Source organism: Fonsecaea multimorphosa (genome assembly GCF_000836435.1).
Source record: "Fonsecaea multimorphosa CBS 102226 unplaced genomic scaffold supercont1.41, whole genome shotgun sequence".
In the NCBI taxonomy this organism is placed as follows: Eukaryota; Fungi; Ascomycota; class Eurotiomycetes; order Chaetothyriales; family Herpotrichiellaceae; genus Fonsecaea; species Fonsecaea multimorphosa.
Window position 1 is genome coordinate 217,538 of NW_015971675.1, and position 12,392 is coordinate 229,929.

A 12,392-nucleotide genomic window follows, 5' to 3' on the forward strand; every position below is an offset into this window, starting at 1 on the left:
TGCGGGCTCCCAGTATTGCTGCCGCTGCTGTCGATGCAAATGATTGTCGCTTCAAAGGCCCTTTCAAATCCTCTGTGAGACTTTCCATCTCTCGCTGATGGTCTTACAAAAGGGCATCCTTTCGAGACAATTCCTTTTTTCGGATTTGCTTCGCAGACGCAAGGATTGCGCCGGTCAAATGGTCGTTTTGTCCAAGGGCCTATGCCTGCTTTCGTGGTGCCCGTGAGAGTCTACCTTCCACATTCTCGATTTGCACGCAGGGCATGTTACCGGAAGCAGCGATTCCGGACGTGAGCTCCTCTATGCTGACTTCGCGATAAAGAATCCGTGCGTCCTTTGATGCAAGCTCGCTTTAAGGGTCTTGTTTGTCCTCCTCAGGTCGTGGAGAGAGACGTGCCTTTCCAAGCCAATGCACTTCTGATCGGCTTCCTCGAGTTGTCTGGTCAGATCAGATCCTACTTCTTCCGTTACCGACTCAGGGATGACAGCGACGGGCTATCTCAGACAATCTGTGAAATAGTTCATGACAATCCCAAGTTGACATGTCAACTTGCAAGGATAAGCCCCAAGGCACAGGAAGCTGACACTCGAGATCCAGCATGAGAAACCCCGGCGAACTTACATTGCGCACATCGGCCGCTGTTCTGCCTACAAACGAGACAATCCACGGCTTCGAGTATCTTTCACTCATGCTCAACTGTGGAGAGGGGTGGCAGTGTTGAAGAGGCCATCAAAGTCAATTCCTGTTTTCAAAACAGTAGCAGCTCGACAGATACACCAGAAGAAAGGAGTTCGAAGACTACAGAGACAGAAACATTCGCTCCCAAGCATCTTCATTCAAGGCCGGGTGATGACACGGGAAAAGTGAGCTGGTTAGACAGCTGGCATCAAGAGATATGTCTCGGGGTGTAAGCTAATTTGATAGGAAGGGCACGATCGAGACTTCAGAAGCCAGAGGTTGATAGCGGCGGTTCAGAATCAAGCCTGAGCACTTTTCCCCTTGGGATATTGGAGTGCAGACGCAGATATAGAGGAGGGCGGGCAGATGATGTGAGAAGAGGCGAGGTGGTTGCCAATTTGATAGGATAGAATAGACATAGAGGAATGACTTAACATGAGCACGAAGCACGAGCAGAGGCACAAGCATGAGGGCCGGGCCTCGTTGAAGGGGATATTGCCCGAAGAGCCGAGGCAGCGTTGTTCGGCGGCTGACCTCCCTTGCTCCCTTGCTACCCGGCGTCGCGCTTTAAGACCATCATTCTCATCCCGAGTTCATCTCCCTCAACCTTCTTATCTGCCGGAAGGCTTACAGAGAACAAGGCGCATCATCACGATGGTTGCAGACGCGCTTGTCTATCACCCTGCGGTGACCCATTACCTGCGATATGTTGCGACAACTGGTGAGTTGGTCCAACTCGGCTTCTGCAAAGTGTCTCTGCTGAGCTCTGTTTCGCAGTCGGTCGCGACAAAGTCCTCCGAACGATCCAATACTTCAGCAGATTCTACGCTTGGTACTTGTATCGCACCAACAACCCAACAAGTGCCATTCAGCCCTGGGCCACGATCAAGACTCAATTTGGATTGACGAGGAAGATCCTGCGCGTTGGGAAATTCGTCGAGCACATTCGGGCCGGGTCCGAACTCTACGATGCGGCCGTCAAGTCAGGCAATGGCGATAAGATTGTACAATACCTGCAGGTCCTGAGACAGGTTGGCTACGCCGGCTATATGTTCTTTGACATGATGACGCTGTTGGACGCAATGGGAGTCAAGAAAGATGCCCGAGCCAAGAGCATTCAGGCCACGGCATACCGATTCTGGTTCACCGGCCTGGTCGCCAGTGCCCTTGCCGGCGTCTACAATACTTATAAGTTGAGGGAGCGTGCCAGGACTGTGGATGAGAAGGACGCCGAAGCCAAGGTGGAGAAGGTCAAGATTGCCAGGTATGTCGCAGACCACTACTCTCACACTCATAGAAGTGTACACTGACTCCCGAAACCTAGACAACAACATGCCGTCAATATCCAACTGATCTCAGACCTCTGCGACCTTACGGTGCCGAGCACAATGCTCGGATACACCAACCTTGACGATGGTATCATTGGTCTGGCAGGGGTGACCAGCAGCTTGCTCGGGGCTTATGGGGCATGGCAGAAGACCGCCTGATGTCTTATGACGTGAGGGCGAAGCAGACTCTTTACATGGCGATCCAAGTTGTCTACTGCGCAGATTCTGGCAAAGTCCGCAGGTGTCTTTTGGGGGGAGGGATGATTTGGCAGCTCTCGGACAGATGGGTTGCGGCCTTGCAAGGTGGGGATTGAGTCCCAATATAGACATTGATCGAGTTTCCTACTGCAGAGGTTGGTCATAGGCAAACCTGCAATGATGTAGTGGTTTTCCATCATTCGTGTTATTGTGTGACAGATGAACGGTTTGAAACATGATCTGCTCGTTGTCAAGTGTTTGTGCTTTCCCTCTCTAGGCCATGGCACGACAAACTACACCGCTCGTTTGGTTTGATCTACGGTTGTCGTCAGAACCATCGACCGAAATACTCCAAAGTTGTTCATTTTGACGTATGCACCGCCGTCATTAACAACTCCTCTTCTTGCCTCTCTTTCAGGACAATTGTCTTATTGGAGGGCGGTACTCACCGGAAGTTCATATTCGATTGGTGTCCAAACCAAAGAGCCACCAGAGGAAAGCTGACGCAGGCGCACGAACCCCTCAACTCGCCGGGGAGAAAAACAGCGAGGCACACAGCCATTCAACAGCAGCTTTTCCAAGGGGGCGAGATTGGCGGGGGTCAAGGGAACAGCGCACGAGAGGCGAGAGAGGCACCCAAGAGGCAAGGGGAGAGGAGAAACTAAGCCCAGACCTCAGCTACTCAGCTATTCGCCTCCACCTCAATTGCAGCTGTCCTCCGTCTTCCGTCACTCTCCCGCCATCCTCTTCCTTTCCCTCCCTTCTCGAAACCTCGACCAGCACGATAATAAGAAGGGTATTTGCGTTCATTATCGTATGCTCCGCACCTGTGGCATTCATCTCCAATTAGTACCACACGGCATATCGACGGCACTTGGGCCTCTTCCAATCAGCAGGCTTCGGGCAGAGTCGGATTGACTCTGTAGGCAAAACCACCTCGTCGCCCTCCGATCTCTCCCGTGCGTTCATCGGGAATAGCACTGCAGTTCGGCTTGGCCCCATCGTCAGAAAGATACAATATCAGGTCGATCCCCAAGTCATGGCTGCCGAGTATTCTGCTCGTCTCCAAGCTGTTCACCAGATCAGGCCTCACTCGCCTTCTCCAGCAACTGGCACAGCACGTTCAGATCTAGCCAAAGTCCAGCTTCGAGCTTTTTCCGCCAGAATGGTCTCTCACTCTGTCAACAAGACCGCGCTGCACCCCGGTGGTGTCGAGTAAGTTTGTCGTCATCTTGATGCCCCAAGTCTCTGAGATCACACTCGACTCACTTCAACTTCAGGCCAACCCGCGAGCACACCGAGCTCGAAGAAGAGCTCCACACGACTGCACACATTGACTACGACCGCGTTGCCATTGTTGCCAATCCCTCAGTGTCTGCTCTCTACGAAGATGCCCTGGTCTACGAAACCGGCACGGCCATCACATCCTCAGGAGCTTTGACAGCCTACTCGGGCTCCAAGACCGGTCGTTCCCCGCTGGATAAGCGCGTGGTTAAGGAGGAAGGCTCGGAGAAGGATGTGTGGTGGGGACCCGTCAACAAGCCCATGTCTCCAGAGGTCAGTATTGCCATCTTCTTCTGTTCTACCCATTTTATATTGCAAGACTTGTGCGAACCCAATCCGAAAGCGCGAGCACATGCCCTGGCAGGCCCATGAGTCGTATGATCTCAGTCAAGGAGCGAGCAGCTGGACTTGCCAACAGCCAGCACTTCCCCGCAATGCACGGTGATGCAGTGGTTCGCATGTGCGCCGCCGCTACGGACGGCAGGAAACACTTCAGAGAATAGCTGAAGTGTGGCTCTGCCCCGCGTTGCCCGGAAAAGCCCAAAAAGCTCATGACGCAGCTAGCTGGGGCTTCATGGGCTATGAGCCGCGGCTAACAATCTTGGCTGGCCCATGACTCGGCCGGCCCAAGTCATAGCCGTGGAATTGTTCCGTCCCGTCTATCGTTGCTCTCTGCCCCACCACGACACGAAGCAAAAGATAGCTAACATACAGTGTGCTCATCTAGGTCTGGAAAATCAACCGAGAACGTGCTGTCGACTACCTCAACACCCGGAACCGCATCTACGTTGTCGATGGCTTCGCTGGCTGGGATGAACGATACCGCATCAGTGTCCGAGTTGTCTGCGCCCGGGCCTATCATGCCCTGTTCATGCGGAACATGCTCATCAGACCCTCCCGGGAAGAGCTGCAACATTTCCACCCCGACTATGTCATTTACAATGCTGGGTCCTTCCCTGCCAACAGATACACAACCGGAATGACCAGCGCCACCAGCGTTGCCATCAACTTCGCTGAGAAAGAGATGGTTATCCTCGGTACTGAATATGCTGGTGAGATGAAGAAGGGTGTCTTCACCGTCCTGTTTTATGAGATGCCCGTCAAGCACAACGTCTTGACCCTACACTCCTCGGCCAACGAGGGTGACAATGGCGATGTCACTGTCTTCTTCGGCTTGTCTGGCACTGGCAAGACCACCCTCTCTGCCGATCCCCACCGCAAGCTGATTGGTGATGACGAGCACTGCTGGTCCGACAAAGGTGTCTTCAACATCGAAGGAGGTTGCTACGCCAAGTGTATTGGTCTGTCTGCGGAGAAGGAACCAGATATTTTCAATGCCATTCGATTCGGCTCTGTCTTGGAGAACGTCGTCTTTGACCCCGAAACTCGAGAGGTGGACTACGATGATGCGACCTTGACGGAGAACACTCGTTGCGCATATCCCATCGAATACATCGGCAACGCGAAGATTCCGTGTATGAGCGACAACCACCCGAGCAACATCATTCTCCTGACTTGCGACGCTCGCGGTGTGTTACCACCCATCTCCAAACTGAATACCGCACAGACTATGTTCCACTTCATCTCTGGCTATACGTCCAAGATGGCCGGTACCGAAGACGGTGTGACGGAGCCTCAAGCGACTTTCTCATCCTGCTTCGCTCAACCCTTCCTGGCTCTACACCCGATGCGCTATGCTAAGATGCTTGCCGACAAGATCTCTGAACACAATGTCAACGCATGGCTGCTCAACACCGGTTGGGTTGGTGCTGGTGCTACCACTGGTGGCAAGCGTTGCCCACTGAAATACACACGCGCTATTCTGGACGCCATCCACTCGGGAGAACTTGCCAAGGTCGAGTATGAGACCTACGATGTGTTCAACCTCAGCGTCCCCAAGACATGCCCCAACGTGCCGGATGAGCTCTTGAACCCCAAGAAATCGTGGACTGGCTCAGCCGACTTTGGCGAGGAAGTGACCAAGCTCGCGAAGTTGTTCAACGAGAACTTCAAGAAGTACTCGGATGAGGCCACCGAGGAGGTCATCAAAGCCGGCCCCACTGTGTAAATGAAGCAAAAGTCGTGCGCCATGAAGCGAGCTGTTGTTGAGCTAGAAAGAGCTGGACGTGCTGTGTTTTGATTTCACACTGGGAGAAACTTTGGCTGTACAAAGTGGCATTGAAAGGGCGTTTGGATAAGCAGCGTTCGATTGTTTGGAGCAAGGAACAACAACAATACGAACGCGAGACGCGAGAGGCATCACGATTTCAACGAACGGACAAGATTTATGACGGCCATCCTCCCACTCTGCGGTTGCAGCCGCCGTTGCGGCTTTGCCGGCATGTAGGGTAGGGAGTCGACCGGCCTCCATTCTATGCCTGCTACAATAGCTGAGAGATGGATGATCATTTTCCTACAGCAACCATGTGTTGATAGCTTTCCCTGATTTACGTCCCAAAAATAAAATGAGCTTTTTTTTCAATTGCACATCTTGATGCTAGCGATCCTCAACCCGGGACCACGTGGCACGGTTGTACAATGACTTCACTGCCGCAGCACTGACTCGCTTGCATGTCAGGAACCTGGACGGGAAATCGTGAGCTCAATGGACAGGGGATGACTGTGTGAATCCATGCCTGTATGAGGACAAAGTAACGTACCTGAGGAAAATAGCCGCCAGTCAGAAGGCACCCTGAGGGCCTAACGACGGGATTTCGCTACGACTGCATGGGGACAACAGAAGAACGAATCCTGTGACCCTGTCCCTGTTTGTCGCCTACGAGGGATGATCAAGGTAATTCTCCGGGTTTTTGTCTTCTGTATCGGTCCTTTTCCTTTTGGTGGAGAGTTCTGACCGTTCAATTCCCCTCGATCCTAAATGGGTAGTCGTCTCGTGCAACCTCGTGGCGAGCAACAGCAGCACAACTGGACCAGGGCGCAACACACTGCCCAGACAGAGTAGTCTAGGATATGTCACGGGGCAAGGCGACTATGCTAAGTTGCAAGCCGAGATGTCCATAGGTGAGAATGAGAATCAGCCGTGGGGTGGAGGGTGACGAACGTTGCAATACCTATGCAGGCAAAGGCGGGAAGGCGGTCGCTACTAGGGCTAACGTAGCCTCACCGGGTGCCCGTCGGTTAAGGTGGGCTTAGGTGGGCTTTGGCGGGCAACGGTGAAGGGAGTGGCAGTGTCGTGGCCCGAGGTTGCCCTGGAATCTCCAACCAGGGCCAAGGGAGCCGGGAGTGAGGGGCAGGGAAAGAGAAGTCCAGGGGAGCGTGCACCTGGAAACAAGTCTTTTTAAGCGGTTCTTCCGGTAGCCTCTGCCTACCAATTAGTACAGTGTATAACTATAGTAAAATGTGATGTGCCCTCCAGTTGGGGATCCTTCCTGCTTTCTAAGGTACCGGAAGGTTCCACTGACCATGGCATCGGCATCTCCTTGAACGCGACGCCTTTACCAAGGGAAACCTACCTGAGTCACGGGTTACTAAGAGGTTCCCTTGCATGGCCATCCCGTGCCCGTCGCATGCCAGCACCTCCCGATCCCCTGCGAATTCTCGAGGCCACCAAACTCGAATCGAAAACAGCCACCGCAGCCGTGCAATCCACCGATCAACCTGTCGTAGGTAGAGATATCCCACCCCACTGGCTCCGGGCTTCCAGGGCTTCCAGGGCTCCAAAGGGTTTCCATAGAGAGACTCCAAACCCATCTAATAGTGGAAACTCGCGGCCACCACGCTTTTCTCGAATTTTGTCGTCCTTCCGCTCATCCTCTTCACAAATACAATCCTCACCCACTCTTTGTTCTACAACACACATTTTCCCCCTCATCACCCAGCAAAACAGCATCACCTTTGCTGAACAACTCCCAACCTCGAACCATGGCCGATCCCGATCCATATTAGCCTGCCCTGCTCGCCTACCAATACTTTTCTTTTTTTCCTGTCAACACTTTCCGGCGTCAGGCGGTTCTTTCTCGAAGTTCTTTCGGACCCTATCCCAGGAACCCTTCCGCACCCATCCTTAGTCTTGCCGACAACGTCCACCCTCGCACCATCTGGCGTTTGAAATATATCAGATTAATTCCTTTGTCATACCTCCTTGGAGGCGCGCCCTTCAAATCTTCCTATACCCTCTGCACCCGACGTGGTGGCCGACCAGTCCGCCTGCCCCGCCGCCTCGAGAAATCGCCCTCTATCCGCTCCCCACGGACCCGGCATATCCCTACCTCTTTCGCTGAGGTAGGCCAGCTTACCTCTGCACCAAACCCTGTCGAAAGCGACTGTGGCACCGGACTGCTAGGGTACTCGAAATGCTCATCAACGGCGAAAAATTCGCCTGCGAGGCGTGCGTGAGGGGTCATCGTGTCAGTTCTTGTCACCATCAAGGTGAGTCGTGCTGGGCAACTTCGCACATTCCTAGCCAGATCATCGAAGTCACAACTAACCCTCCATTCTTACCCAGACCGGCCTCTGGTGCATGTCAACAAGAAAGGTCGCCCTGTGTCGCAATGCCAACACTGCCGAGGCTTACGGAAGTCTCGCTCTCAACATGTGAAATGCGAATGCCATGACAAGTCTCATTCAAAGGAGAACTGTCCTCATGAGAAGCAAGAAGGAAAATCCGGTATGTGGATATCTTATGAAGGAACAGATCGTGGTCCTGATACCATCTCCACAGATCCGCATACCTGCTGCTGCCAACATGGCTCCCGCTGTACCTGCGCTCTCAAGAAAGACCACCTCGACCCGGTGCCTGAAGACATCTCGCAACTCCTCCAGCCGAAGGACCATGCTAAACACCGCCATAACATGAATTCTCATGACCCCAAGACGACGATATTTACCAACGGTCATCACAAACCAGTTCACAAGTTCAACGATGCTCATAATCAGCTCGGAACCCCGTATAAGATCCCGTCGCGCTCGAACTCGCTTCATGGCCATAGGGAGATTGCTCAGCGTTCCACCGACAGCCTTCCGCTGACCAAGTTTGCCAAACCCTACCACGAATCGCCCCTCCATAACTCGATCACGGAGGCCATGCAAATTGTGGAACGAAAGGTCAAATCAGAACACAATTCGCCCGTGCTTGGGCCAACAAGAATGGCAGGACAGTCGTCAATGCAGGATTTCAAGATCCCCAATTTCGATCCACGCGCATATGCATACTCTCCGTTCGGCACGGACACACCGCCCACCCAGCCGAACAGCCTACCAAACAGCCAAAACCCAAGTCTGCAGGACCTGACACTCCCAGAACGTTTTCCGGAGACCTGGTTCATGACTTATGAGCAAGCTCATGACTACGAACCCCCACCGTGGGCAAGATACAACGAGGGCTCTTCAGCTGACTGGAACAATCTCAACCAAGACGGCAGCAATGGTCTCTACAGCTTGAAACAGGAAAACTCGCCGTACATGTTGTCTCAACAGGCTGCTTTCCAGGCTTCTGACTTGACGAGCCAAATTAATAGAGTGGGGATTACGTCCTCGAGCGAAGAGCCTTCCGAGGTCGAAGATCAGTCTCCTCCTCCCGTTGCTAACCAGTGGGGTGCCGATCGGTCCATGGGGAATGATCGACAGGGCGGTTTGGACGCATTCAACGATTACAGCAGCGCTGGCGGAGACGACGCCTCTGATCGATTCCGGCTGAGTTCAGCCTCGTCTTATTTTGGGACGCCTCAAGCAAACATGTTGGCCAATGACAACATTGGGAGTCTTGACATCGACGATTATCTGAAGCAGGCCGAAGCGGAGACCAAAAGAATGCAATTGCAGCATCAGTTGGCGCAGATGCAGATGAACCCGCAAGATTCACAAACTCCGTCGCGATTATCGAGTGTCAGTAGAGGCATGACGCCTAGTATCTCTACGCCCGGGAGCACTGGCAACGGCGAGCACCCATACACCATAAGTGAGGCACAGAGATATGCGCATCCTGATGGGCCATCGACCGTTCCAGCGGAACAGCCTAGAGCTGCGATGCCGCCGTCATATATGACGGAAGACCCAGCGTGGTCAGTGGCACCCGACATGTCCAACCCGGAACTGAGTTTGGACGATGAACGAGAAGATGAGGACTGGGTTCGGTAGCGCTTCCTGGAGAGACCTCTTTTTACATTCCTGCACAAAGCCAGACCAACATCAAAGTACCAGACACCTGAAGTTATGATTTACGAAAATGCAGTTATACCTACCTCGAATGATACCACGGGCTTTCTGGATAAACCAAAGAACCAAATTTTGAGTCGGCGAAAGCTCGGGCTGGAGGGCCCGAGTTGGATGGAACTGGATTGGACTGGGTTGGGTTGGGTTTTCCCAGCACATAATTGGGAGTTTTTTTCATTTTCGCAAACGGCGGTTGCTATGTGTGGAGCGAGCTATGTACCGGCGCCTTTCAGGGAGTTCAGGCACACGCCGCTGTTACTGTCAAGAACCACTTTGTTGCATGCTTTTTACGTCTCCATCTGAATGAGGCTGTATGTGGTTGCATCTTTACTGAAGTGGGTGTTATCTTACTGGGTTTGTCCAGTGCGATGCGGCACTAGATGGTGATTGAGCTTGGATTGAGACAATGCAGTATATAGAATAAGCTTGCTGTGCTTTAATGGAAGCTTTCTGTGTTGCTTCAAGCCTTTGGGTAAAACAGATTCCTCCAGATTCCTCAGCCCCGATTGCGCGAGAATTCTAAGCCGCCCCCCGTCAGGTGGGGAATCTGCTTTGTGACTTTCTGCCATATCCTTTAGAAACCCGAGCGATGGGCCGCAGATTCACGTCAAGTCCACGCAACGGAGCATTTGATGATGGATGGCGTCGACAGGGCTCGAGGGCAAATGCGGGTTGACAGCGGTGGAAGGAACAATGATTTTCCAGTACCGACTCTGCCGAGACCAAGATTTTCCGAGACCCGCTGGGGACAGAAACAGACTTCTGATTGGCCGCTGAATTTGCGCTAGCATCGGCCAACCTTGCACGATGAAACACGCAAACAACTCGTCCTCTTCCTCGTTCACCGAATTTACGTATTCAGCCTTGCTCTGCACGCTGTCATCACCTTGCACTCCGTAGCTCTGCATAGAGATTCCCACAAAGCGTATCAGAACAGCTATCACCCATACCTCCAGTACCTCCCTCCTTTCACGTCCATCAGTTTTTGCACGAGCGAGTCCAGGAGGACTGATTCAGTGTTGTGCGTGATGACAGTTCAGCAAGGCTGCCGATGAGTCGTGTTGCCGACCTAGGTTTCTCGGACCCTCTTGTCACCTCTACCGTCACCTAGTGATTGGATAAGCCATCTTACCTGTCATCCTGTCTAGAAAGACCCGAGTTGTGATCATAGGTTCTCGTGGCTTGGCCGATAAGGACGTGGTTCACCCAACGCTGTGAAGGACCGAACCAGCTATCACGATGAAACTCTATGCTATTTCAGATCTCCACCTCAGCTACAAGCACAACCGCGAAGCTCTGTACGACCTGAGACCTCACCTGGATGACAGCCTGATCATCTGTGGTGATGTTGGAGAGAAGATTGAGCACCTCCACGAAGCATTCAAGCTCACCACGAAGCTCTTCAAGCAAGTCTTCTGGGTGCCCGGTAATCACGAGCTGTACACGCTGCCGGGCCGTCGCAACCGCGCCGAGGAAACCGAAGAGGAAGTCCTCGACGAGGAACTCCGGGGAGATTTCAAGTACCAGGAATGTGTTCGGGTCGCCAACGAGTACGGCGTCATCACCCCCGAGGATGAGTACGTGAAGTGGGAAGGAGAAGGCGGACCCTGTATCATCTGCCCCATGTTTACGCTTTACGACTACAGTTTCAGGCCCGATGATGTGTCGAGAGAAGATGCTTTGGAGTGGGCGATGGAGGAGAACATAGTCGCGACGGATGAGGCACTCCTTCACCCGGACCCGTACGAGTCGCGGGATCTGTGGTGTCAGGAGCTGGTTTCCAAGGCCGAGGAGAGACTGGAAGCCACCTCTCAAAGAGGGATCCCTCTGGTGCTGGTCAACCACTGGCCGCTGCGCCAAGACACAATCACAATCCCCATGATTCCCCGATTCAGCTTATGGTGCGGGACCAAGAAGACCGAAGACTGGCACACGCGATTCAACGCCAAAGTCGTGGTGACGGGGCACCTGCACGTTCGCAGGACGGATTGGAGAGACGGAGTGAGGTTCGAGGAGGTCAGTCTCGGGTACCCCAAACAGTGGCAGATTGCACGGGAGAGAGGCTTGGATATCAACGATCTGCTGAGGGAGATCTTGCCGGCCCCGGACATGCAGGATCCCGGTGATGGCAAGACCATTTGGAGGAGATCGGGCAGACCGTCGACGGATCTTGTCAAGAGCATCAAGGGCCTGGAGTGAAGGGTGGTGGTAGACGGACAACCCCTGATGTCCCACCAAATCAGCGCTTTTCCGAGTCTACAGTTGGCAGAAGCATCTGCTCTCCTTGACGACGAGAAGTCGTCACTTTACTTCTATTCAACGGACCTTCTGAGCAGGCTTTGGCTTATGGGGGATCAGTGCAGGAGATTATGCTCCGCACGTGAGAATGTTTCCTGGCGTTTTCAAATATACACTTTGACGGTTTGATAGAGAGCAGGGGCGGCTAGGGCTAGATATGCCGCCCATGCGGGAATGGGCTTGGATCACCAGGGTCAAGCTGTTGGGAATTGAGTTGGTGACGAGAGTGTCATTGTTTTCCAAGTGTCTGTCTGTCTGTGCCAGTTGTTCTACTTGGGTGAGGCTACTGAGCTCGGGCGGGCTATGTTCTCTTCTTCTTCTTCTTCTCCTTCTCCTTCCCCTACTCCTCTATCCTCTCCTTTATCCTCTCCTTCACCCTCTCCTTCACCCTCTCCTTCACCCTCTCCTTCACCCTCTCCTTCACCCTCTCCTTC

General features: G+C 53.2%; 4 protein-coding genes across 4 annotated transcripts; all 4 read left to right on the top strand.

Moving 5' to 3' along the window:
* Window positions 1–1,333: 1,333 nt before the first annotated feature.
* On the top strand, window positions 1,334–2,166 carry Z520_11698 (uncharacterized protein; the record flags this gene model as incomplete). The annotated part of the gene is made up of 3 exons (XM_016782186.1): window positions 1,334–1,400; window positions 1,457–1,943; window positions 2,004–2,166. The coding sequence occupies 3 exons, from the start codon at window positions 1,334–1,336 to the stop codon at window positions 2,164–2,166; spliced, it is 717 nt and encodes a 238-aa protein (XP_016626792.1).
* A 1,078-nt stretch (window positions 2,167–3,244) lies between these two features.
* On the top strand, window positions 3,245–5,557 carry Z520_11699 (phosphoenolpyruvate carboxykinase [ATP]; the record flags this gene model as incomplete). Its single annotated transcript, XM_016782187.1, has 3 exons — window positions 3,245–3,420; window positions 3,486–3,762; window positions 4,217–5,557. 3 exons carry the CDS (start codon window positions 3,245–3,247, stop codon window positions 5,555–5,557), a joined length of 1,794 nt encoding a protein of 597 aa, XP_016626793.1.
* Window positions 5,558–7,802: 2,245 nt separating this feature from the next.
* Z520_11700 (uncharacterized protein) lies at window positions 7,803–9,585 on the top strand (the record flags this gene model as incomplete). Its single annotated transcript, XM_016782188.1, has 3 exons — window positions 7,803–7,878; window positions 7,955–8,116; window positions 8,171–9,585. 3 exons carry the CDS (start codon window positions 7,803–7,805, stop codon window positions 9,583–9,585), a joined length of 1,653 nt encoding a protein of 550 aa, XP_016626794.1.
* Window positions 9,586–10,899: 1,314 nt separating this feature from the next.
* Window positions 10,900–11,859, top strand: Z520_11701 (uncharacterized protein; the record flags this gene model as incomplete). Its single annotated transcript, XM_016782189.1, has 1 exon — window positions 10,900–11,859. One exon carries the CDS (start codon window positions 10,900–10,902, stop codon window positions 11,857–11,859), a length of 960 nt encoding a protein of 319 aa, XP_016626795.1.
* Window positions 11,860–12,392: the final 533 nt, after the last annotated feature.